The sequence below is a fragment of the Aedes albopictus genome, chromosome 1, assembly GCF_035046485.1.
Source record: "Aedes albopictus strain Foshan chromosome 1, AalbF5, whole genome shotgun sequence".
Classification (NCBI taxonomy): Eukaryota; Metazoa; Arthropoda; class Insecta; order Diptera; family Culicidae; genus Aedes; species Aedes albopictus.
Window position 1 is genome coordinate 234258325 of NC_085136.1, and position 25730 is coordinate 234284054.

General features: G+C 42.2%; 1 protein-coding gene across 6 annotated transcripts in view; it reads left to right on the plus strand.

The window, feature by feature from the left end:
- Window positions 1–485: 485 nt before the first annotated feature.
- Window positions 486–25730, plus strand: part of LOC109399828 (uncharacterized) — a 241286-nt gene continuing 216041 nt past the window's right edge. Inside the window, exons 1-2 of one of the 6 annotated variants that reach the window (XM_062846436.1) lie at window positions 486–833; window positions 11489–12594. In XM_062846436.1, the coding sequence (XP_062702420.1) occupies window positions 11923–12594 (672 nt within the window). In that variant the 5' untranslated portion in view covers window positions 486–833; window positions 11489–11922. Of the gene's footprint in view, window positions 834–4676; window positions 5423–9009; window positions 11244–11488; window positions 12595–25730 lie in introns of those variants that run through there. The other 5 variants (XM_062846433.1, XM_062846434.1, XM_062846435.1 and 2 more) reach the window with 5 other exon arrangements.

A 25730-nucleotide genomic window follows, 5' to 3' on the forward strand; every position in this document is an offset into this window, starting at 1 on the left:
AGAGATGAAAACTTTGAATTAGAAAGATTAGAATTTCGTAATTGGCAATAATTAGCAAATTAATAGATAAATGTCTAAAATGTCGCGTTCTCGTGGGATTCGTTCCCGCAGCACTTAAATCGCTGGACCAACGCTTTAACCATGTAATAATTCTTCGAAATAGAAAGCTCCATGAAGACTACTTGCATTTAAAAAAAAAAAACAAACTAGAACAGTTTACCCTGAATTTACAAAGTGAATGATATTTTTTCCTGTTCCAGAAATTTCATTTAGGCTCAATCGTTTACCAAAATAGATTGAAGCTCATCAACCTTCAACGCTCATAGCATATACAAAACAATTTTCCAACAAAATTTTGTAAGAATTCTCCCATCCGGAGCAGCGCCGCCGCAGCCAACTCATTATCTCTCATCAACCAGTCTCTGTTTTCCTCCTCTCTTGCTCACTCTCTAACCACCCAAAAGGCTTTGCGCAGTGATCGTGCAGTCAGTGTCCAGTTTCGGCTCTGATTCATCCGCGCTACTTAATCGCTTACCTGGTGAAGTGCAACCAAGCAACCAAACAAGCCAGCCAGCCATAACCATGGCGATGACGACGATGATCGGACTCCATCCAGTCATCCATCGGCCGGACCGAACCCAAACAATCTTGTGAATGAGCGAGCGGGCAGGCAGCTAAAGCTAAACAACACAAAAAGAAAGACGACTCACTATCAACCATCGAAAGAACCACCACCAACACTGTCTTCGGTCGACTTTCGGGTTGCCATCACGACTGAGTCATTGCGCTACTCGGATGCGGTGTACGGCTGGTCACCCGCGACGCGAGCACAGGTAAATTTCGTACCGTTCACCTTTGTTTTCGGTCTCTTCCATTCATTGCATCCCGTCCGCCGTCGTCATCTTGATACGATCATTGAGTGAGAGCACAAACACAAGCGGCAATTTGCGTTTGCGTTGCTTACTCGGCGCTTACTTCGGCCTGTAAGCGGCTTTGCGCTTTTCGTGGTTCGCTCTTGCATCGACCGCGTTCGCTCACCTGCCTTTTAGCCGGTTTTGCGTTTGCACCTTAAGAGCCAGTTCGCGAGAGCCGCAACCCCTTCTTGTATCGATGTGCTCCGATTGAGCTGAAATTTTCAGGGTATGGTTTTCCATATAAAATATGATATCTGGCCGATTTTTAGATTTTTCCGTTAGGGGGAAGTGGGGTAAAATAGCCCTCAAAGATTTCATGTTTAAAAATAGGTAAAATCACAAAAATCGCAATAACTTCCGCAAAAATTAACGGATTCAGCTGAAAATTTGCATGGACACTCTAATCCTATGGCACTTCCATTTAAGCCAAGCGTTGGATATTTTTTGATATTTAATTTGAAGAAATAGGTTATTTTCATAATTTTTTTGACGATTTTCAGGGTGCCTGTTTTCGTACCAACAGAACTAGGATGAAAAACTGAGTACTACGTTTTGAAGGTTCACCCAAGAGCTTACATTTGATATGTAACCCAGATGCGCCAACTTAAAAACTTTCGAATTTTTTTTTTTCTCGGGGTTTGTATTTTACCCCATATTTTTAGCTGTCTAAAGTACTGTTGTCGCAAATTATGACAACGTTATTTAATTTTCAAGGGTTTTTCTTCAATATTAATTCAACAGAAAAATGATGGCTAAGAAATGCAATTATTGTTTTTTTTTTTCATTTGGGGAAGGTAGGGTAAAACGGACTAACTCAACCTCTTTTCGAAATAACGTTGCTACGATGTTCTCTGATCGGACTTGAATTTTCAGAGTTCTTTATTCTATTTAAAAATAGATGCTTTATCACATATTTTTTTTCTTGAGAGGATAACGGGGTAAAACAATTGTCAGAAAAAAAAGTTAAAAAAAATAATCAAAATTTCAAAACCTACAAATGCTTTGGTAAAACTTGGCGAAATTTCATGAAATTAGAAAAAAATTTCTTAATTTCTATTGCTTATTCAAATGAGCAAGTCTGACAACATTTTGACGTCGAGAAATATCACAGATTAGCATGTGGTGTGTGATTCACCGGATTCTTTCTCGATTTTTCTTTTGACATGCATCTCCGGTTCAATTTTCTCTCTTTTTTTCTCGTGAAAGTTGCGGCAGTGCACAATGGTCCATGAAAAAGATTTATGAGGAAAGATGCATTCAGCGCTTTCAAATGATTTTTTGGACAAATATGGTCTTGTACAAAGTTGTTCCCAAAAATAAGGCAGTATTTTCAATGTACATAAAAATTAAAGTGGTCCATATTTTCAAAGAAATTGGGAACCAAACTTTTTTATTTGGTAGAATAACTGTATACATTCTTCGAGTAAGTTGTATATCTATCAATTTTGAGCAAGTTTTCTGGAGACGCTTTTTATGTAGCTTTGAAATTGACTAATATAGAGATGTTTTTCTGAATAAGCTTAGGCTGGTTCAAGAAAAACCGGTTTTCTGGCGTTAACTTTTTCAGTTTCGACTTTTCATCAAAATCGCCCAAGAAACACTTGTAGAGCATTTGAACATGCGTCGTTTTATACGCTGAAATGGTCTTTATCTCTTTTGGTTCAATAGTTACAAATGTTTTTCCTTTAAAAAATCATATTTTTTTGAAAAGGTGATATGACCAATTGGTTTGTGGAAAATACTTGGAAAGTGCCTATTTTTTCTAGAAAATCATCAATATATTTTGAACGGAATAACGAAGCAACATTCCCAGCGCACGAAAATGAGCGTTATTTTTTAGTTCTAAAAATGGTTCTTAGACAACTTTGATGTGAAATTTGAAACAGATAAAGGATGACGCTAGAACAAATCGTTTCATTGCTTTATCTTTTTTGTTTAAAATTTCTCGTCTAAGTCGCGTAAGAACCACTTTTACAGCTTCCAAAAAAGCGCATTTTCGTTCGCTGAGAATGTTGCTAAGTCATTCGGTTCAAAAGTTCAATAATCATCAATATGATTATCTTGAAAAAATGAGCACTTTTCAAGTATTTTTCACTTGAGTTACAAAAAAACACCCTTTTAATTTTTTGATATGTTTTATAACAACGTTTCTTTATTTGAATGCGGGCAAAAGATAATTTTTATGATTACCCCAACCCGTCTTAACACTTTTTCAAAAAAATATGCTCTACAAGTGTTTCTTGGGTAACTTGATGAAAAATCGAAACTGAAACAGTTAACACCAGAAAACCGATTTTTCTTGAACCACCCTAAGCTTATTCAGAAAAATATCTCTAGATTGGTCAATTTTAAAGCTACATAAAAAGCGTCTTCAGGGAACTTGCTCAAAATTGATAGATCTATAACTTTCCCGAAGAATGCATACAGTTATTCTTGCAAATAAAAAAAGTTTGGTTCCCAATTTCTTTGAAAATATGGGTCACCCTAATTTTTATGTACATTGAAAAGAAGGCCTGATTTTTGGGAACAATTTTGTGAAAGACCATATTTGTCCAAAAAATCATTTGAAGGCGCCGAATGCATCTTTCCTCATAAATCTTTTTCATGGACCATTGTGCACTGCTGCAACTTTCACGAGAAAAAAAGAGAGAAAATTGAACCGGAAATGCATGTCATAGGAAAAATCTAGAAAGAATCCGGTGAATTACACACCACGTGTTAATCTGTGATATTTCTCGACGTCAAAATGTTGTCAGACTTGCTCATTTGAATAAGCAATAAAAATTAAGAATTTTTTTTCTAATTTCATGATATTTTGCCAAGTTTTACCAAAGCATTTGTAGGTTTTGAAATTTTGATTATTTTCAACTTTTTTTTTCTGAGAATGGTTTTACCCCGTTATCCTCTCAAGAAAAACAATAATATGTGATAAAGCATCTATTCTTGAATAGAATAAAGAACTCTGAAAATTCAAGTCCGATCAGAGAACATCGTAGCAACGTTATTTCGAAAAGAGGTTGAGTTAGTCCGTTTTACCCTACTTTCCTCAAATGAAAAAAAAACAATAATTGCATTTCTTAGCCATCGTTTTTCTGTTGAATTAATATTGAAGAAAAACCCTTGAAAATTAAATAACGTTGTCATAATTTGCGACAACACTACCTTAAACAGCTAAAAATATGGGGTAAAATGCATACCCCGAGAAAAATTTTTTTTTTCGAAAGTTTTTAAGTTGGCGCATCTGGGTTACATATCAAATGAAAGCTCTTGGGTGAACCTTCAAAACGTAGTACTCAGTTTTTCATCCTAGTTCTGTTGGTACGAAAACAGGCGCCCTGAAAATCGACAAAAAAATTATGAAAATAACCTATTTCTTCAAATTAAATATCAATAAATATCCAACGCTTGGCTTAAATGGAAGTGCCATAGGAGTAGAGTGTCCATGCTAATTTTCAGCTGAATCCGTTAACTTTTGCGAAAGTTATTGCGATTTTTGTGATTTTACCTATTTTTAGACATGAAATCTTTGAGGGCTATTTTACCCCACTTCCCCCTAACGGAAAAATCTAAAAATAGGCCAGATATCATCTTTTATATGGAAAACCATATCCTGAAAATTCCAGCTCAATCGGAGCACATCGATTCCACTTCCTTTGGAAAGGGGGTCGCGGTTCTCGCGAACTGGCTCTTAATTTCAAGGTGGTATTGGTGCAATCAACAGGTCGTCGTCGTCGTCGTGGGATACCAGGGGATACCGTTCGATCCGCCGCCATGGCCAACTGCGCTGCTCGGTTCGGTTCGGTTCGATTTCGGATTCTTCTAAAAGTTAGTTGCAGTTCGATGGCCGTCGCGTAAGCTCGTTGCGTTTGCGTCGTGTTGATTTTGCGTGATTTGCACGCACGGTTGGACTTTTTTTGTGTGTTTTTTGTTCGAGCTTTTCTTTTTTGTTTAACTTGCGTGTTTGTTGCGTGCATGTATACACCGCGAGGAAAATAAAAATCCGGAGGTGATTATGGTTGCAGTGCTGTGGTGTTAGTTGGAATCGCGTTACTTGTGCTAGATTTTAGAAACAGCCAGCCGCCCTTCTTCGGCGAAGACAACACAAATGGGGGGTGAGGTGGAAGTGCCAGAAGACGTGAATGCGAAGCAGAAGAAGTGTATCTGCACACGGGGTAGACAACCACAGCCTCCCCTATGAGACCAGGGTTTCGACTCGCGTGTTGTTGTTTGTGTTTTGTGGTGTGTCGCGGGCTTCGCGGTGGATGATGGAGAAAAGTTCGGTTGCTATGTGTGTCTGAGGCAATGCCTACTGTGTGATCCGCATAGTAGACAAGAAGTTAAAGTTTCACCGCAGGCCTATTAACCTCTGGGCTCTGCTGGGTTTAGAGGCTCCGGTTTTCTACTTCCATTGCGGTTTGTTGGGGGGACTCGGAGATTACAACACATGAGTGCGCGTGTGACTTAAAGTCGAACAAGGCTGCACCGCGGTGGTTTGTGTGGTTTGAGCCGTGTGTTAATTAGCTTTGTTTACATGGTGCGACGTGGTGGTACGGAGCTGCTCGACTTGACTCTGAAGAAACGAATGTTCCGGAAAAGATGGTGACCCTAAAAGCATTGCAGTTTCCAAGAATGAACCAGTACGGGCAACTGAAAGATGTAGCAACGGATACCACGGGAAATTTTGTCGCTATTGGGATAAGCACGATGAGATGAAGCAGTGCAATCAAGCATGTTGAAACCTGTTGATGTCGGTCGGTGGCAGAGAATCGTGGATAACGGTTTCACTTGTTTGTATAGAAAGAGTTTAAGGCAGAGTACACGTGCACAACGGGGTAGAAACCATTAACGAAGAAGTTTTGTTAATTGCCGGAGGATTTTCTTCTATTTGCCATTCATCTCAATACTTTTTTGACTTACTTCAGCGAGGATATCCAGACTCGCGATAGTAGCAAACAATTATAAAACATTTCAAAAATTTGAAAAAGTTTTTCGTAGAGACTGACATTTTCTCTAAGACCTCTAGGTTCAAGTCTTTTTTCAGAAGCTCAAAAAGCTTCCTTCAAAAGTATACCTCAGAAATTCAGAAAGCTAATCTCAGAAACTAGGAAAGCTCTCAGAAACTTGGAAAACTTCTCTGAAAAGCTTACCTCAGAAGCTTGGAAAGCTTTCTCCGAAACTTAGATATCTTATCTCAAAAGCTAAGGTAGCTTCTCTCAGGCTTAGAAACCTTCTCTCAGAAGCACAGAAAATTTCACTCAGAAGCTTAGAATGCTTCTTTCAGAATCTAGAATTGCTAAGCTCAAAATCTAAGAATGTTTCTCTCAGAGCTTCTGAGAAAAGCTTTCTAAGCTTTTGATACAAGTTTTCCAAGCTTGTGTGCGCTTTTCCAGCCTCTAACCGTAGATGTTCATGTTTCTGAAAGAAGCTTTCCAAGCTTCAGAGAAAAGCTTTCCAAGCTTCAGAGAGAACCTTTCCAAGCTTCGAAGAGAACCTTTGCAAGTTTTTGAGAGGAGCTTCAGAGAGAGAGCCTTTCCAAGCTTCTGAGAGTAGCTTTCCAAGCTTTTGAGGGAAGCTTTCCAAGCTTCTAAGAGATGCTTTCCAAGCTACTAAGTGAAACTTCAAAACTTCTGTGAGAAGCTTTCCAAGCTTTTGAGAGAAGTTTTCCAAGCTTCCGATGGAAGCTTTCTATGCTTCTTAATGAAGATTTTCATGCTTCTGAGAGAAGCCTCTAAATTTCTGAGAGAAGCTTCCCAAACTTCTGAGAAGCTTTCCAAGCTTCTGAGAGAAGCTTTCCAAGCTTCTGAGAGAAGCTTTCCAAGCTTCTGAGAGAAGCTTTCCAAGCTTCTGATAGAAGCTTTCCAAGCTTCTGATAGAAGCTTTCCAAGCTTCTGAGAGAAGCTTTCCAAGCTTCTGAGAGAAGCTTTCCAAGCTTCTGAGAGAAGCTTTCCAAGCTTCTGAGAGAAGCTTTCCAAGCTTCTGAGAGAAGCTTTCCAAGCTTCTGAGAGAAGCTTTCCAAGCTTCTGAGAGAAGCTTTCCAAGCTTCTGAGAGAAGCTTTCCAAGCTTCTGAGAGAAGCTTTCCAAGCTTCTGAGAGAAGTTTTCCAAGCTTCTGAGAGAAGCTTTCCAAGCTTCTGAGAGAAGCTTTCCAAGCTTCTGAGAGAAGCTTTCCAAGCTTCTGAGAGAAGCTTTCCAAGCTTCTGAGAGAAGCTTTCCTAACTTCTGAGAGAAGCTTTCCAAACTTCTGAGAGAAGCTTTCCAAGCTTCTGAGAGAAGCTTTCCAAGCTTCTGAGAGAAGCTTTCCAAGCTTCTGAGAGAAGCTTTCCAAGCTTCTGAGAGAAGCTTTCCAAGCTTCTGAGAGAAGCTTTCCTAGCTTCTGAGAGAAGCTTTCCAAGCTTCTGATAGAAGCTTTCCAAGCTTCTGAGAGAAGCTTTCCAAGCTTCTGAGAGAAGCTTTCCAAGCTTCTGAGAGAAGCTTTCCAAGCTTCTGAGAGAAGCTTTCCAAGCTTCTGAGAGAAGCTTTCCAAGCTTCTGAGAGAAGCTTTCCAAGCTTCTGAGAGAAGCTCTCCAAGCTTCTGAGAAAAGCTTTCCAAGCTTCTGAGAGAAGCTTCAGAGAGATGCTTTCCAAGTTTCTGAGAGAAGCTTTTCAAGATTCTGATAGAAGCTTTCCAAGCTTCTGATAGAAGCTTTCCAAGCTTCTGAGAGAAGCTTTCCAAACTACTGAGAGAAGCTTTCCAAGCTTCTGAGAGAAGCTTTCCAAGCTTCTGAGAGAAGCTTTCCAAGCTTCTGAGAGAAGCTTACCAAGCTTCTGAGAGAAGCTTTCCAAGCTTCTGAGAGAAGCTTTCCAAGCTTCTGAGAAAAGCTTTCCAAGCTTCTGAGAGAAGCTTCAGAGAGAAGCTTTCCAAGTTTCTGAGAGAAGCTTTTCAAGATTCTGATAGAAGCTTTCCAAGCTTCTGATAGAAGCTTTCCAAGCTGATCCAGTTAGTAGTCTAGAGTAGTTGGTAATTAGTAGTTAACTGTAAATAGTAGTTGATAGTCCTAGTGAAAGCGATACACAGGATGAAATATACGGGCGCGCAGTTAGAACAACCGAGTTTGTACCGTTCCGTAGTTAGAATAAACTATCGCCAGTTCAGTTAAGTAATCGTTTCGTGTTGTGGATTTAACTACCTCAAAATACAGTCCATTTGAACTACAATGTCGTGTGTGTAAATCAGTTGTCTTGGTCACAGTGCTAGTTCTCGATTATTCCCCATTCCTTCGGACCTGACAGTGATCATGCCATGAACGCTGATATGTGCGTCAACAGAAGCTTTCCAAGCTTCAGAGGGAATCTTTCCAAGCTTCATAGAGAATCTTTCCAAGCTTCATAGAGAAGCTTTCCAAGCTTCATAGAGAAGCTTTCCAAGCTTCAGAGAGAAACTTTCCAATCTTTAGAGAGAAGCTTTCAAAGCATCAGAGAGAAGCTTTCCAAGCTTCCGAGAGAAGTTGTCCAAGCTTCTGAAAGAAGCTGTCCATGCTTCTGAGCGAAGCTTTTCAAGCTTCTAAGCGAAGCTTTTCAAGCTTCTAAGCGAAGCTTTTCAAGCTTCTAAGTGAAGCTTTTCAAGCTTCTGAGCGAAGCTTTCCAAGCTTCAGAGAGAAGCTTTCCAAGCTTCAGAGCGAAGCTTTTCAAGCTTCAGAGCGAAGCTTTCCAAGCTTCAAAGCGAAGCTTTCCAAGCTTCAGAGCGAAGCTTTCCAAGCTTCAGAGCGAAGCTTTCCAAGCTTCAGAGCGAAGCTTTCCAAGCTTTTGAGCGAAGCTTTCCAAGCTTCTGAGCGAAGCTTTCCAAGCTTCTGAGCGAAGCTTTCCAAGCTTCTGAGCGAAGCTTTCCAAGCTTCTGAGCGAAGCTTTCCAAGCTTCTGAGCGAAGCTTTCCAAGCTTCTGAGCGAAGCTTTCCAAGCTTCTGAGCGAAGCTTTCCAAGCTTCTGAGCGAAGCTTTCCAAGCTTCTGAGCGAAGCTTTCCAAGCTTCTGAGCGAAGCTTTCCAAGCTTCTGAGCGAAGCTTTCCAAGCTTCTGAGCGAAGCTTTCCAAGCTTTTGAGCGAAGCTTTCCAAGCTTCTGAGCGAAGCTTTCCAAGCTTTTGAGCGAAGCTTTACAAGCTTCTGAGTGAAGCTTTCAAAGCTTCTGAAAGAAGCTGTCCAAGCTTCTGAGTGAAGCTGTCTAAGCTTCGGAAATAAGCTGTCCAAGCTTCTGAAAGAATCTGTCCTAGCTTCTGAAAGAAGCTTTCAAAGCTTCTGAAAGAAGCTTTCAAAGCTTCTGAAAGAAGCTTCTCATGAGAAGCTTTCTCACTTTCTTAGAGATGCTTTCCGACCTTCTAGGAAAAGCTTTCTAAGATTATAAGAGCAGCTTTCCAATCTTCTAAGAGAAATTATAGTAGTTTTTGGAGATGCTTCCCAAGCTTCTTAGAGAATGTTTTTAGGCTTCTGAGAGAAGCTTTTGAGAGAAGTTTTTGAGAGAAGTCTTCTGAAAGAAGCATTCCAAGCTCCAGGGAGAATCTTTCCAAGCTTCGGAGAGACGTACTCCATGATTCCGAGAGAAGCATGAGAGCATGAAGGTATGATTCCGATAGACGAATTGAAGCATCAATAACTGAACCACTGTCAACTCATTACTACAAAAATTCCATTAAATATTTTCATGACCTGTCAGATGACAGCTGTTTGATTTCTGCGTCGTTACCCTCTTTTGCGATGACAATTTCTAATTCGGAAGGGTGATTTTTTCCCATGCATTCACCTTCAACCCCCAACCATGCGGAACCGGCTATAATTTCGCATGCTGCCACCAACAGCGTTGAAACATCTGGATTTGGATTGACGGAATTCCCATGCTGGACATCGAAGTTGCCGCCCACGTATATTACTGCCTGGGTTGTCGTTGAAAACCTTGGATCGATCTGTGAAGACTCGCACAGGTTGTCAGAATGAGATTTCATTGATTTTAAATGCAGTGACGCCAGATAGCATTGCAAACTAATAAGTGTACAGAATAGTGATGGCTGAGAGATTTTGAACTTGAAATCGAAAGTCCTGCGAATTTCCGTACCCAATAACTTTTTCTTAGATCTCATCCGTAGAAACTCACACGATTCCGTAGAGCTGACATCGTTGCTATCAGGGATCGTAATTATCATTGAATTTCTTGGTAAAATGTCATGACATTTTCCATCCCTGGCTGCTATTTCAAACGGGTCACTAGCGTAGTACTAGATTCTCACGCACCTACTTCGATTGTTCCCAGCTCCCAGTAACCCCGAATCGCACGTGCACGAATACTTCATCGATGCAACGGAAGTAAAGGGCGCATACATCGCCGCCGCAATCGATTACCTCCGTTTTCGGTTTGTTGACACTGCTGGCTGCGCTCCGGAGCGCACTCGATTCGGCCTTATCAGCACAACAGCTGAGCAATGCGTTTCCGAACGTCGAGTTGCTGGGAGCAGCAACTGCTGCTAGCTTTCGGTTCCCTTCGGTTCGCTTTGCCGCGGCCAGGTAAAGATAACAAGCACAAACACTAGTCTTCTTCCCCTCCAGTCCAGCCGCCAACGCATCCCGCCCGCACGTTCTGTGCGCTTTTGTGCGAGGGAGATCAAAGCAGGCGGGTAAACAGTAATTAAAAGTCGAGAGTTGTCGAAAAGGGGATGATGATTCAGCCAGCTGGGCCAAGGCATTTGTTTTTGGGGGCAGTACTCCCTAGGATTTGTTTGGTAACGACCGGGCCGAAGCAGCGCTGCCTACTTTGTCCAATGCCGTGTTGTCATGACTAAAAAGTCAATATTGACCGGATTCAGTGTACACAAAAAATCGTCGATGGACATCGCAGTTGGTGGTTGTCTGTCATTGAAGAAAAGGGGTGCAGCCTTTACCTGAATTTTGAATCAATGGCGCAAGTTCTGTATACAGTGATTTCGCTGGCAATCGGCAGCTCATTTGTTTATTCGCACGTCAACACATGGTTCACTGGTTGATAAGACACGCACCGATAGTGATTTCTCATTAAATAGAGCAAATATTTAATTGTCAAAACGGGGGAACATTTCGCAGCCTACTACAGGATTGTTTACATCGGTTGGAGAATGACACCGCGGAAAGTCACGTTCTATGTGGACTAGTACCGGTGCTTGAGAGGGTTGGACACTTGTCGTACTCAGTTACTGTGCGAATCTCTCACCTTACTCCAGCGAGGAAACCGGAACACGCACGTTATCAGCGCTTGCTCAAGTTCGGGTTGAGTCGGGCAGCTCGCCGCCATGCCGGCCGCCGTCAGAACAGGTGACAGCGACTACTCGATGCATGACAGTGAGTGCGATTGGATTCGATTGGTTCGCTCGTCGCCGCCGGTTTTTGCGATACGAAATTATCGTGACATGCCATCAGAATCCGGGCGAAGAGTACGGGAAGTGTGGAATAATTGCAGGGTGATAAGCTACTGGCAAAAGAAGAACCTGCGAAGACTGGGGCTGCAATGATAGAAAATTCGCGAGCTGAAGTGCGCGATTGTGCGGCCGTTGTTATCAACAAAGCTGATGTAATTCTCATTTTAGGTTCGATTTGATGCGACGCGGAAGAGAGTGTGAAAAGAAGTGGTGAAGCGGGAAAGTAATCAAAAAGTGTGCCTTGTGTGTATGTGCAGCCAAAGCCTGCTGCGATTTTGTTTTTGAATACGTTGTGGTGAAAGTGTGGTGCCACGTGGTGGCGCTAGTGATGCTAGTGGCTTGAAAAGGCAGCAGTAAATTGTGGGTGTAACGAAGAAAAGGCTTAATAGTGGCTGCAGCTGCGTCATTGTTCGAGTGCATGGAATCGTTTCGCTTCGTCGGTCGAGTCGATAAAATTGGCTTTCCGTGGTAACTTGAAAGTAGTGAAGAAGCAAGAAGCGAAGGCAATTCAATTACTTGAAGAGTTGCCGTGAACCATTGGAGCGTGGAGGGCTCATAAATTGTTCGCCGTGTCTCCTCCCTGGGCGGAACTGCTACACTAGATGCCGCCGCAGATATTGCCCTCCTCAAAGATGCAATCCCGCGAGCATCCGTTCAACCGTTCGACGCGCCCTCTGCTGGAGCGTCGAGCCAATATGGCGCAACCGCAGGTCCTCAACAGCAAGCAGATCAACACCGTGAAGAACAAGGCTCCTACGCGAGGCTACAATGACTTCAACCTTATCACTCGCCAATACGAGAACCTGAACTCCAACAAAGGCTATCCGTATGGTAGTCCGCCGTCTCCACCACATCACGCTTTGAACAACATTGACTTTCAGTTCTCGGACGTGACAAACGATCATCGATACCAGCGCCCGGTAGCACCGACCACAAACCATTTCTTCACGGCCGTCAGCACCAATCGCAACAACAGCGATCACGAAGACGACGATGACTACGACGAACTGGTCTACCATCACAATCAGCTGAACGTGGTCCAGTCCGGTCCGATGTTGCCGCGTCGTCGCCTCATCGATGCGTCCTCCTGCGGCAACAATCTGGCGATACCGCCCGTTCCACCGCAGCGGATCCTACCGATTCAGACTCCTCCGCCTCCGCCTCGCGGGGACACTCCGGAAAACGACGGTCCCTTCGTGTTCGGAGTGCACCATCCCAATACCTTCACGCCGGCTTACGACAAAGCGAAGGATGCATCAACAACCGTCCAGCAGGTAGGTCCCTCCCACGATCATTAATCTTTTCCCTCCCCGTGTGTGTGTGTCTGCTGTGTCGGTGAAAACGAACCGACAGAAATCTCAGACCCCCGGATTCAGGTACGGCTTCGGTCAGGTATAAGCCAAACCAATCATCAATTACCGAGGATGATTTAGTTGTTTTCGTCTTCGCTTCGGATATGGAAAATTTATTGATCTCGCACAGCAACACCCGAAAGTAGACCATCTTCCTTGGGGTGCTGCGTACCGACGGAATTCCGAGAACATGTGTTTTCTCACCGTCCGTCCCTTTGAGTCCTGTCCCGAACGAAGACTTTGCGAGACTTTGTTAGTTTTACGACGACAGTTTTGTTTTCGTGTCTGCGCTTGCTGCAGTCATTAAATTTACTGCTTCGGTACAGTTGTTAAATGCGGAGCCCAATGCAGTCGTCTCATCGCAATATTACATTAACAAAGTTCGGAACGGGGGGAAAATAGTTTTGCGAGTCTTTTACGACTTTGTAAGCTCATCATCCGCACGCAGCAGTAGGCTGCGATGCACTGTGACAGTTCATTGTAACTACAACTAGTACTCTGTTTGAATCGAGTGCAGTACTAGATCACCGGAAATCAAATTTACGATTCGAAACCACTCAAATTGGCAAGGTTAATTGTCGAGAAACTGTGACGCCACCGGCGTCTCAAATGCACTGCAAACAATCCAAACAAAACACAACAAACCGGAACAATAACCGGGTTTTGGAGCTTAATTTGCTATGTAAATAGTGGCAGCCCCAGCCAAGCAAGCAACATGGCAATGGCAGCATCCAGCGCGCACGTAACCGACTCCCGACTGCCTGATGGGTCTGAACTGAATGGGGAGAAAATTAGTTCAAATTGTGTCACTCTCTTGAGTCTTCTTGGCTTGGGTTTTCGCGTTTTCGTTTTCGCCGTTCTTGAATAGGTGCCAAAATTAGGCAATATTCTTGAACAGCGGAAGAACGTGTCTCGCCGCTGCTGCCGCCGCCGGCGTCTGTGTGAGCAGCCAGCCAGCGTCAGATTCTTGATGACGACAATTTGCTTACTCGTCGGTTGGTTACCGGTTTTGCAAACGGGGTTTCCTATGGTTTGTTAAGATGCGTGTGTTGTATTTTGGAAATTTTAGGATACGGGTTTGCTCCAATAGTTTTAACCGTTACAAACCGTAGCAAGCTACGATTTTTGTCACATATCTATGGTGTCTCCTCCGCTATCGATCTGATCTGCGGTACAAATTGCATTGAGATCCAAATGAATAAGGGCTAGGAAACTCCCCTTATTCTGAAAGTGCAATCTTAGCAGCTTGGCGCCGGCCAAGGCCTTACTGTTAGTTGGGAAGGGCAAGGAATGTAAGAACAAATATAATAAATTAAGAATATGACCCACTCTGACGCAGATTTGGCGAACGCATTTTACCGATAGCAACGCCACGGTTGACTCGCGGTCGAACTAATTTATAGCCGAAAACCAGCAGGTGACTATGATTGAAAAAGAAAAGGATAAACAATGAACATTTTGATCAAGCTCCAGACGTCATTTTGTTGGTGCTCCTAAGTGATAAGTGCAAGTCTACGGGGTGCGAATGCAATTTTAATAATGTGGAAGTAATGTTGAGATATACAGGGTACAAACCCACATCTCAGCATAGGCATAGGCTGGAACAGGAGCTCCAGACTTCTAACGCTGCGTTAGCCACGCTGAGTCGGCCGTATGATGAGGAGGAGGTTGGCTATCGCGGAGGTTGGCTATCGCACGATGAGGACGACGACGACGGCGGCAACGACGACGATGAAAGCTACTTAAAGATTGTTGGTGTAAGCATTTTTATTTGATTGAAGTTAGTTTGAAATTAAACAATAAACAATAAATTCATTCTTTACTCGGCTCTCGACTAGTTAGGCTCGCTTTTGTATTTTTTTAAACTCTACCCGGAAGTCCCAACTTGTAAGTTACATATTTACGAATAACGATAAGAATCTAGACACCGCTTACTGAAAGCCTAGGCATGACCCAAGGTAATCTACGGATTTTTGTGGGACATTACCGTAAAGGAATAAGCAATTCCAGCCCATGTTCCAGATGGCGACAATTTGCTATAGGATATTACTACAATATCAAGCTGTAAGTTTAAATGCGATATTCTTCGATTCGCCAATATGTAAAAATGCTTACACCAGAAAGATAAAGCTGGCGTGACCACTGACCAGAACAACTCTAGCACAGAGCTAAAATGCGCATCCCAACTAAGACCTGCAACAGTGCAACGGCCCTACTTATCTGATTTGGCTGGTGTATCGAGAATAGCCAATATCAACCTTAGCAAGGTGTGGTTTAAAACTTTAGATAATTCCCATAACACGGACGAAAATAAAATTTTATACTTTATATTCATTAACATTGAACTTTGATATCTTTTCTTTGAATTGCAATACATAAGATCTGAGCTACGTCTAACTACGACTCTCTTAAAAGCTCAAAATTGACGTCTACGACGCAACAAAACAAAAAAGCAAAGCTACCTCGATTAGTTTTGTTCAAATGGTTTGATTTTCCGCCGCAAGTAGCGTTGTCTTCGAACGAATCCGTTCGCCGATCGATAGTATGAAAAATCCAAGAGTGGGTTATCTTGTACTTAAACATCTTTGGTAAGAACCAACACGGCGTCTCAGAACCAACACGGATAGAGTGTTTGTTAGAAGGGATGAATTGGAGAATTTGTCATCTACACAATCGTTGGGAAAATCCCAAACGGAACCTGGGAATGACCAATGGAAAAATCCTGGGAAAAATGCCGGAAGTAATCCACGAAGGTTCCCTCATGGAAGCCCAGGAGACATTTTTAAAGAAATTCCTCAATGAGAAAACACAAGGTAGACTTCATGGAAGGACCCCGGGAGAAATACCAGAAGCAATCTCGAGAAAATTCTAGAGGACACCCTGAAAGAATACCGGGAATAATTCCTGAAGGGATCCTTAAGAACACTTGAAGCAATCCTGAATGGAATATCGGTAGACATTCCATAAGAAGTTTTGGGACGAATCTCTACCTACTATATTCTATGAAGCTCCATAGAGGAATTACAAGATATAAATTGGTAGGAATTCGAGGAGAAATCGATGTAGAACTATAGGGAGGAGATGCTCCTCTATATATAAATCCCTGTGCCAATTTTGAGTTATTTGTTCACCTTGTACTTAACATAGATGTTCTGAACAACTTCTCCGAAATATGCTGAAATATTCCGTAATTCTCAAAATATTCACCTCAAAATTACTGTTCAGTATTGGCACATATGGGTTAAGCTGCACCACGCGGACCTCTATAACACTCATCGAAGGTGTATTCGGAGACAAAATCGTTAGGTTTGTGGGACCAATATCTTGTACTCCCGTTAAAGACGCATCGGCATCCCGGCTTGGGTCCATCAATAATGATCGCGAAGTCGGGGTAACGTCAACAGAAACCGATCTTGTACCGACACTCTTCGAATGAGTGTATTCAGTTTCGTAGTCGAAATACGCGTATCTGTCAAAGGATAAGCAACATAGGGCGGAATTAAAAGGTACGAAACTGATTACACTCATTCGAAGTCAACAGAAACGTTTTGAAGCAATGTATTCGACTCGGCGGAAATCCACGGAACATGTATATGTTGGCATCAAATCTTCCCAAGTCCGTCGATGTGGCCGGCACTTTGCTCCCACAGGCTTCCATGGGTCAATCCTACTTGGTATCGTAGTTTTCCTTTCTACGTCACGATGCTTCCAACCTGCCAATTGCTGGATGTTAAGAAATCTCGAAATGTACCCGGTCTCCATCGCACGAATACTTGTCTTGGGTAGTAGTGAGTTGATTCAGACGGGACTTATCAACCGGTCATCAACATCGAAAGTGAATGCCGATTGAGAGATGGTTCGTCTACCGGGAGACCAGTAAGATGTTCACCAGCTTAACTCTCCGTTTCAGCTTCGGGCACTTCAAGGTCTGAGATTCTGCTTGAAGGTCTGCACGCACCTTTCCGTATGTACATTAGTAGCGGGATGGTACTGAGCTCTCATCTTGCGGACTATGCCAGTCTGCTTAAGGAAGCTTTCAAACGAGTAGGATGTAAACTGGCTGCCATGATCACTAACGAAGATAGCAGGACTCCCAAACGTGCTGAAAATGTATCTGCGTATCACTTCCGTGACTTCGACCATAATGGTCTTTTGGATTCTTATCTGCGACTACTTTGTGCAAGTGCACACCGCACTTGTGTGTAAGTAAGTGTAAAGACGTGTCCATAAACGGTTCTACAACATTAGGTGTACTACTTTTCCGCAAGGGAAGGTCATGGATGTGCTTCCCGTAGCATTCGGCATTAGTAATGCTGACCGGACACCCAGTGTTCATCTCCAAAAGCATTAAAATACTGCTGCCAAGAAATGCTGCCCATAGCTTGGGGTATTGTCTGACTGGCTGATAACCATGCAGATTTCTTCAACATTAAAGCCGGCAATACCTCCTTTTTCGCATTGCTCCTCGTCGTGGTGTGCCCTTGCTGGCCCAGACTTTGGATCAGAAGATCCTGGTTCCGGTTGGTTGCATCCAACCTCCTTCATGCAAACCCGCTCCAAATGGTCCCTGACTCTGCAAAACGACCAGTGTTTCGGTAGGTACTTCAGATTGCGATTCTCCCCGCACCGAAACCAGTAAAAATCATCTGCATTTCTGCTGGGTCTTCCCACGTTCTTACTACTACTCTTACCTGGTGGCTTGTGCTTTTCACGTCTTGCTTTGCCATTGCACCTTCTATCACAGCCAGGGCCGTCCTGCAGCACTACCTCCATGCAGACTGCGATGTCTTTGTTGTCCTGTAGGTAGGGTCAGCTATATTCATTCCAACTGTCGACTCCGTATGTTGTTCCTCTTCTAACCGAATACTAGTTGGTTGCATGGAGTAGTTTCCAAATAGTTCCAGAAGATACACGTCACTGCGATCCACCGGAATGCCACCAAATACTCATCCACGGTTTTGTCAGAGACTCCTTGGCGACGGAAATCTCTCACTGATCTCTAGCGGCTGCAGGTTTAAGTGAGCTTCCAAATTGTCCACTAGTTGCTGGTATATCGTATGTGTCCGGCTGAGTCAGAAGCATCAAAAGATTTTCCAACCTCTCTATCCACCGAAACCCATATAGCCGAGGCGGTAAACGCACGGGTATTCAGCATGACCATGCTGAGGGTGACGGGTTCGATTCCCGGTCGGTCCAGGATCTTTTCGTAAAAGGAAATTTCCTTGACTACCTTGGGCATAGAGTATCTTCATGCCTGCCACACGATATACACATGCAAAATAATGGTCATTGGCAGAGGAAGCTCTCAGTTAAAAACTGTTGAAGTGCTCATTGAACATTAAGCTGAGAAGCAGGCTTTGTCCCAGTGAGGACGTTACGCCAAGAAGAGGAGAGGAGGATCCGCCGAAACCAGCGAGTTTCCCTTCGCTCGGCTGTATGTATGGGTTAATGTGGAGGCAGTGTTTAGATTGTTTGGCTTGTGTGACATTCTGTAGCATAATGTATAATTGAACAGAAGTATGACAAGATTGAACGCAATGTCAGAAACAGGCAACAGTGTTATACACTCAACACTCTGTCTCAAGCGCTTCAACTGCAATCCAACTCCGAGCTCCTCCGCTTGAATCCGCTCCACAGCCGCTGGATCTCGGTGGTCTAAGTCCGATGCCCACACGATAGAATAACCAAACTGGCAAGCTGTTCTTTGTAATATCCGCTGGTTGCATCTCCGAGAGTAGATACTCCAGCCGAGTCCGTCTTTCTTGTGCCAGGATCTTCATGAAGCATAGCTTCACATTCACGTGCTTGAGAAGCTCAAATTCGTTCGAATTCTTCGTGATCCGGATAATGCTCCGATTATCTTCGTAGAAGACAATTGGTTCACTTGACTCACATACCAAGTACGTCAAAATTCAAACCATGTACTCCTTGCTTGCACTCCTCCATGCCAAAACTAAGAAGCAAGTCTTGCAACAACTGCTTCTGGATGGTCTTCATCGCCCTTGCTTCCACCCCATGTGTTGTATAACCAATATGCATCCCGAGAAAGTACTTCACATCATCTCCTTTCGTCTGCTTGAACTCCGTTGCCAGACATCGTTTCATCGTCTCTACAATCTTCAAGGCCGTTTCAGAAATGAGCACGTCATCAACGCACTTGAAATCGTCAAACCACGCCCCAGCATTTCGTTATCGCCTTGGTATTCTTTGCATGTTGCTGACAGGCAGCTTTTCAGCTGGTATTTCAGCCGCCTGCTCAACCGTAACATAACATCCTCCGACAAGCTTCTGAAGCCTTCTCCGGTATTACCGAGTTGCTGGATTCATCTTTCGGGATTCGGATCACGTATTATCGGAATCTTGACGAATCTGCTGTTACGAAGTATGCAGTCGCTATTCACTACCAAATCTCCAAGAAGGACTATTTTTCTTTACCACAGAATCCAACACAAGGTAGCTTTCGTATGTTCAACTATTGTATTCTCCGTGAAATTGAAACCCGGAATTTTCGACTAGCGAAATTGGATTTTTCTCCAGATCCGTGCGTCGGACCTAACTTCGGAAGTGGTGCACTAATAGCGGACCAGGTTTACTATACAGCGCACCACTTCCGAAGTTAGGTCCGACGCACGGATTTTGAGAAAACCTTAACTTCGCTAGTCGAAAATTCCGATTTTCAACTAAATTGAGAATAACAAAGATCTACTTTCACGCAACCATCAAGCTTTTTGCGGTGCCCCTTCGATATGTGCACGAACATTGAACAGCTGAAGACACGTAACTTGCTGATTTCTGGATTCCAAGCTCGAAAAGGCCATTGTAATCCACAGCACTGGACGGACTTCGACTCATCTAGACAGCTTGTCAGGACCGCCTGACCTCAAAACCGTTTGACTAAACATCTGCGAATCTTCTATAGACTTCGCCTTCTCTACCTGAGTGTGGCTCATCCGCTCGTTGACTCCATTCTTATGTGGAGTGTAAGCCTCTGTCAACATTGAACCACTGAAACTCACTGCTCCTGTATTCACCACCGTTGTTACTGCGGAGATGCCATACTTTCTTCCCAAATTTTGGTATGTGCGCCTCGTTCTTTCGGCCATACATTCGAATACCTCGAAAAGTATTTGCGGCGATCGTCTCGCGTCCTGCAAAGTGTACGGCTGTCAGGTTTGCTTATCGGTCGCACAAGCTTCGCACACGACGATTTTCTTTTCCGAATTTTCTTTGACCTGTTGTACTGCAACTACAATTTGTTTCCAGCCCGCAAGGTAAAGTGGTATCCACTTCATTACGTAACGCCAAAATCGACATTTTGATTTCCGTAACACTTTTTTGTATGAAATACTTAAATACTTCCAACGGGGATTCCTTCAGAAATTTCTTCAGTAGTTTAAAGCACAAATTCCAAAATCAAAGGTTACATTTTATCCAGGAATTTCCTACGGAGTCTATAAAAAAAACATTAACCCTCTAATACCCAAATTTTGGATTTTGATCTAGATATCATTTTTCGTCATCTAAAATCGATTTAAACATATTTTGGAAGATGATTCTTTTTAATTCTTGATTTCGTGAATTTCAGTTTTTGATTTTTCTAATTTGGAAGAGACGTACCAGCCAAGGGCTAAAAGTCTCTTTAATAAAGACAAATCAATCAATCAATTTTCTAATTTTTATTTTTGAACATCCCCACACTTTTATATTTTTCCTGGAAGCCTATTTGGGGTACGGATTTTTTGAGTTGAAAACATTTTGAGATTTTATGATCATTGTTGAAATATTTTTAATTTAATTTTTTTTTTCATAGAAAATTTTATTTTCCGTATAATATAACGGAATTTTTTTTTAGAGTGTATTCGATTCCCTTAAACTATTAAACAAGGGTATTGCATTTTTCATTGAAAATTTTCTTTGCCTCGCTGAGTTATATGACGTTTTCTCCCAGCGAAAGCTTACGCGATACAGCAAATCGCGATATTTCACACTAACACAGAAAAAAATCTGTCAACAATAACAAAATACACATGCATTTTCAGCGAAATGCTCTATTTGCATGACAACAATCCACTCCCACAGCTAACGGATGACCGCCGTCAAATATCAGGATTGCCAACTGTCCTATGACTGCTGTCAAATCTCTTTGTCGCCGAATCTGGCGCTGGGTCTTCGGCGCGGAAACCCAAAGGTGCGAATAAAATTTTGGGGTTTGCACGCAATAGAATGATTTGGGAAAAAAAAATATGATAATTGTTGCGATTCAATAAAAAATAAACAATGACTTCTAAAAGGTGACTGAAACATTAATTTTACAATGATTTTAAAAAATTGTAAATACGCTGTAAAGTACACCAAAAACCATTTTGACATATACAAAACAGTCCTAAATATCAGCCAAAAATATAAAAATTTTGATTTTCAACGAAATAAAAATTACAAAAATGCTCAAACCATACCCCGTCTAAAGGCGGGTTTGGGTATCAGAGGGTTAAGATATTTCTCCTAGAGCTCTTCCCGTAGTTCTTGTGTGAATTCTTTTTGGAGTTCCGATGTGAATTCTTCCAAAGCTCATCACGAAATCCATTCCACAGATCTTCTTAGAAATACTTCCAATGTTCCATCCGCAGTTGTTCTGGAAGTACTTCAAATAACTCCGGAAACCCTTTCCGCTCAGTTGCTGTAGAAATTCCATCGGACGTTTCCATGAATGACCTTCTGGGATTCAGTAATGCAATCGTTTTCGGATTTTTTTCCAGAAATTCTTTCCGGAGATCATTTAGAATCTTTATGCAATTCAGTATCATAATTTCAATTTTATACAACTCATTTAAGTATCATAATGACCAGCTTTTCCACACTGGTTCATTATGTAACTGAAATGAGTTGCATAATGAAAAATAGTTGTATAATGTTCATTATGCAACTCATTTGAGTTGCATTATGAACATTATGCAACCCAAATGAGTTGTATAATGAAAAAATCATTGCATAAAATTTTGTATGTAACTCGTTGCAAAACTCGATTTTTTCAGCACTCTTCGTATTTATCCAACTCGGCAAGCCTTGTTGACTCGTGCTGAAAAAATCAACTTTTTGCAACTCGTCACATAAATAACTATTTTTGCAATTTCTCATCGTAATAGGCTGTTTTACCTCACGCAAATCTGACAGGAAAAGGCCTACTTTCCCACACCAAATTATCAGTGCTGTAATGGTTCATTACAGCACTGATTTGCGTTGCGTAATGAACCATTACAGCACTGTTTTCGGTTTTGATCAACTTCTTGATGCTTTCTGGACGCAGGTTCGGAAATTTGTGACAACTGCACAGTATAACCTGCTATAATCAGTCTTTCTTAAACATGGCTATGAACATCAGTGTGCAGTTTGATGAAAAAATTTTGTTGAAAACTATCCTCAAGTGGTAATTTATGAAATTGCAAAAAACGTTGTACGCATCTCGGTGCAGAACTCGATTTTTACAGCACTCGTCGTACTTATCCAACTCGGCAAGCCTCGTTGGATAAGTGTACAACTCGTGCTGTAAAAATCTTCATTCTGCACCTTGTTGCGTAAACTACTATTTTGAAATTCTTCGGAAGTTACTCCGAAAGATCTTTTGAATTTTTTTTTTGAATCTCCTGCCAAAATTCCTCTTAATGGTTCTTTCGCAGTTCCTTCGGGAACTCCAACTTTTGAACTCCATGAAATTCCTTCCGTAGTTTCTGCGGATTTTTTTTGCAGAGTTTCTGGAATTTACTTCACAGAAAAAAATATTCATGTAAAATTCAGCGAAAAATCATGCACATAAAGGGAATGCTAGAGTTGCATATTCACATGAAATGTCATGTAAAATTACGTTACGTTCGTGTAAATATCCGCTAATAGTCGCGTAACCGGTTGGATTCCATGATGGTTTACGCGATGGTTGGCGGAAATTTACACGATGGTAATGTAATTTTACAATATATCTCATGGAAAAGTGCACTAACTCTAGCATTCCCTTTATGTGCATAATTTCTCGCTGAATTTTAATTACATATTTTTTTCTGTGTTACAGAGTTTATTCGAATACTCTTTTCGTATATCTTTAGGGAATTCCTTCTGATTTTGTTTTCGAAGCTTTCCGGAAATGTCTTGTAAAATTCTTCCAGCATTCGGAGTCGCAACGGATGCTCCTTCAGTTCCTTCCGGTGGTTTCCACCAAATTTCTACACAAAAACTTTCCGAAGAATATTCGAATTTCATCCAGCAATCCCTTTGAACTTCCTTCCAGTGTATCTCCTGGAATTTCTCCCAAAGTTACTCTAGGATTTCTTTCCAGATTTCGGAAATCTTCTGGGTCGTTTTTACAAAGTCCTTCTGAATTCCCGGGAATTCTTTTCATGTTCAATCGTAAAATTCTTCCGATGATCTTCTGGGAAATTCTGTTCCTGCAGTTTTTTTTTTAGAAACTATTTTCGAAGTTTATCGTGGGCTATGATTCCGTTATTGCTCTGGAAGTCCTTCCCTACTCCAAGTCTCCAGGAGTGCCATTCGGAATTTATCCGGGAATTCCTTCTGAGAAAACCTCAAGTTCTTCTTCTTCTTCTTCTTTCTGGCTCGACGTTCCAACTGGAACTTGGCCTGCCTTTTCTCCAACTTAGTGTTTTTTGAGCACTTCCACAGTTATTAATTGGAGGGCTTTCTTTGCCAGCCATTGCATGAATTCGTATATTGTGAGGCAAGTACAATGCATGCAATGGTACACTATGCCCAGGGAGTCGAGAAATTTTTCCCGACCGGAACGGGAATCGGACCCGCCGTCTCCGGATTGGCGATCCATAGCCTTAACCACTAAGCTAACTGGAGACCTCAAGTTGTTTCTTCTGCAGTTCCTTCCATTGTTCTTGTGTGAATTCTTTTCGGACTGCTTCCAGAAATTCTTTGCCTAGTTCATCAGGATGTTTCTTCCAAAGATCCTCTAGAAATAACTTCCGAAGTTCGATGCGCACGAATTTTTTCTGGAAATTCCCATAGTTCCTTTTCGGAGTTTTTCCGGATATTTCTTCCAGAGATTCCCTTAAAATCCTTTCCGAAGATCCTTCGATAATGCCTGTGAAATTCCTTTCGAAGTTTCACAGGGACATTCTTCTATTGCTTGTCCAAAACGTCATTAACAGGAATCGTCGGAAATTCCTCCTTAGGCTCCTCCGAAAATTATTAGCGGGTTCCTGAGGGAATTACTCCAGAAGGTCGTCCGGAAATGTTTCCCGATAAAGTACATTTGGAAATGTGCCGGAGTCTTCTCGGGAAAATTTTCAGCTTCTGCTTCGGGAATCCCTTCCAGTGTTCGTCTTGCAAAGTTCATGCGAAATATCTTCCAGGAATTCTTTCTGTAGTTTTAACAGTGCGTCCTTCTGGAATAACGTTGAACACTCGTTCCGGACATATTTCCGGAAATTACTCCCAGAATTTATTTTCGGAGTTCTACCGGAAATTCCTTCATTGGGCCCCTTGAAAAACTCCTTCCAGTGTTTCTTTTAGAATATCTACCGAAAGTCTTCCGAAAATTTGTACAGCGCCTAAATGTATTCTATTATAATTCTACTAGATCGAACTGGATTTCGTTGCGCTGCTTTCACTTTCTACCCTATCATAGTAGAATGGTGAGCACGGGGATGTTGATGTGTGGCTCTTGTTCCTTTTCCAGTCCGATTGGGGGTCCATTATGAGTTGCCGTTAGCCGATATCCAGGTTTCTGGGTCCGTTAGAGCATATGCTCTGAAGAGGGTCAGGTGCCAGCCGCTCTCGGGGGGGAAGAGCAACTAACGAAAAATTTGCAAGAGCCGGGGCTTGGATCGAACCCATGACCATCGACTTATGAAGCGAACGTGTAGCCACTACGCTACAAGCCCCGGCCATTTTTTCATTATAATCTAGAAAACTTGTTGCGAATATTGTGATAGTATTTTCAAATTTATTTTCGGCAAGAAATTTCAAATTAATTCCTATCCAGAAATTTTCTGAGGCATACTGTTGTTTGCAAAATCAATCCGGAGAACGTTTGAAATTTGAAAAAAGAACCTACTGGAGAAATTTTAGGAATTTCAGAAGGAATTCCAGCTGGAAATCCTGGAAGATGAAACTTCTGGAGAAATCTCAGATGGGACTCGTCGAGAATTCCCTGGTAGAAATCTTAGGAGGAACATCTGGAAAAAATCAACGCGGAACTCCTTGCGAAATCCTGCAGGAGGAATTTGTAAAGCGTTGTTCCTTGGTAAGCGCTTGTTCTTGCCCGTGGTGCTTTGTCGCGTACCCTACTCTAGAATGAATCCAAGCTGGAAATCCTGGAGGGATTATGTGCCGTCCTGGAGAAATGCCAGGTGCACTCTAGCAGAAATCTCAGGTGGAATTTTTGATGTAATCCTAGATATGTACAACTTCTAAAGAAATCCCTGTTGGAACTCCCGGTGGAATTTCAACTGGAGCATCTGCAAAAATTTATGTGCAAATCTTGGAGGAACTCCAGAAGGCATTTCCTAAGAAACCATAGAAATGAAACTACTCGATGAAGCCAAACCATAAATTGCGTTACGTGTCGCGTGGCTTATGTAACTGCCTCTTTTTCAGAAATACATGCAGATATTGTATGTTGCTTCACAAAACGCACTGTCAACTTCCAGGTGGCATTTCTGAAGCATCGCGACGAATGTTAAGAAAAGAACCACCTCTGCGGTTGTTTGTGTTAGTGAGAACGAAGAAACGTCAAACTTCCGCCAGCTGATTGGCTGGTGGATTCAAATCGTCGCGTTTGATGATGGGGAAAATCGACAATAATGGATTAATCAAGCTAATCAACGTTTTTAGTATTCGCCGCACGTAAACAAAGACGCCACTATATATAAGGCTATTCATGACGACTTACCGTGATGGGGGTGACAGCTGAAAGTGTAAACACAGTGTAAATACAACTTGATTAAGTTTCGTCAAGTGTCGTCAGTGCTTAATAAATTCCTCTGTGTTCAACTGTCACCCCGACCATCGGATGTCAAAAATACATGGTAAACAAAAAAATC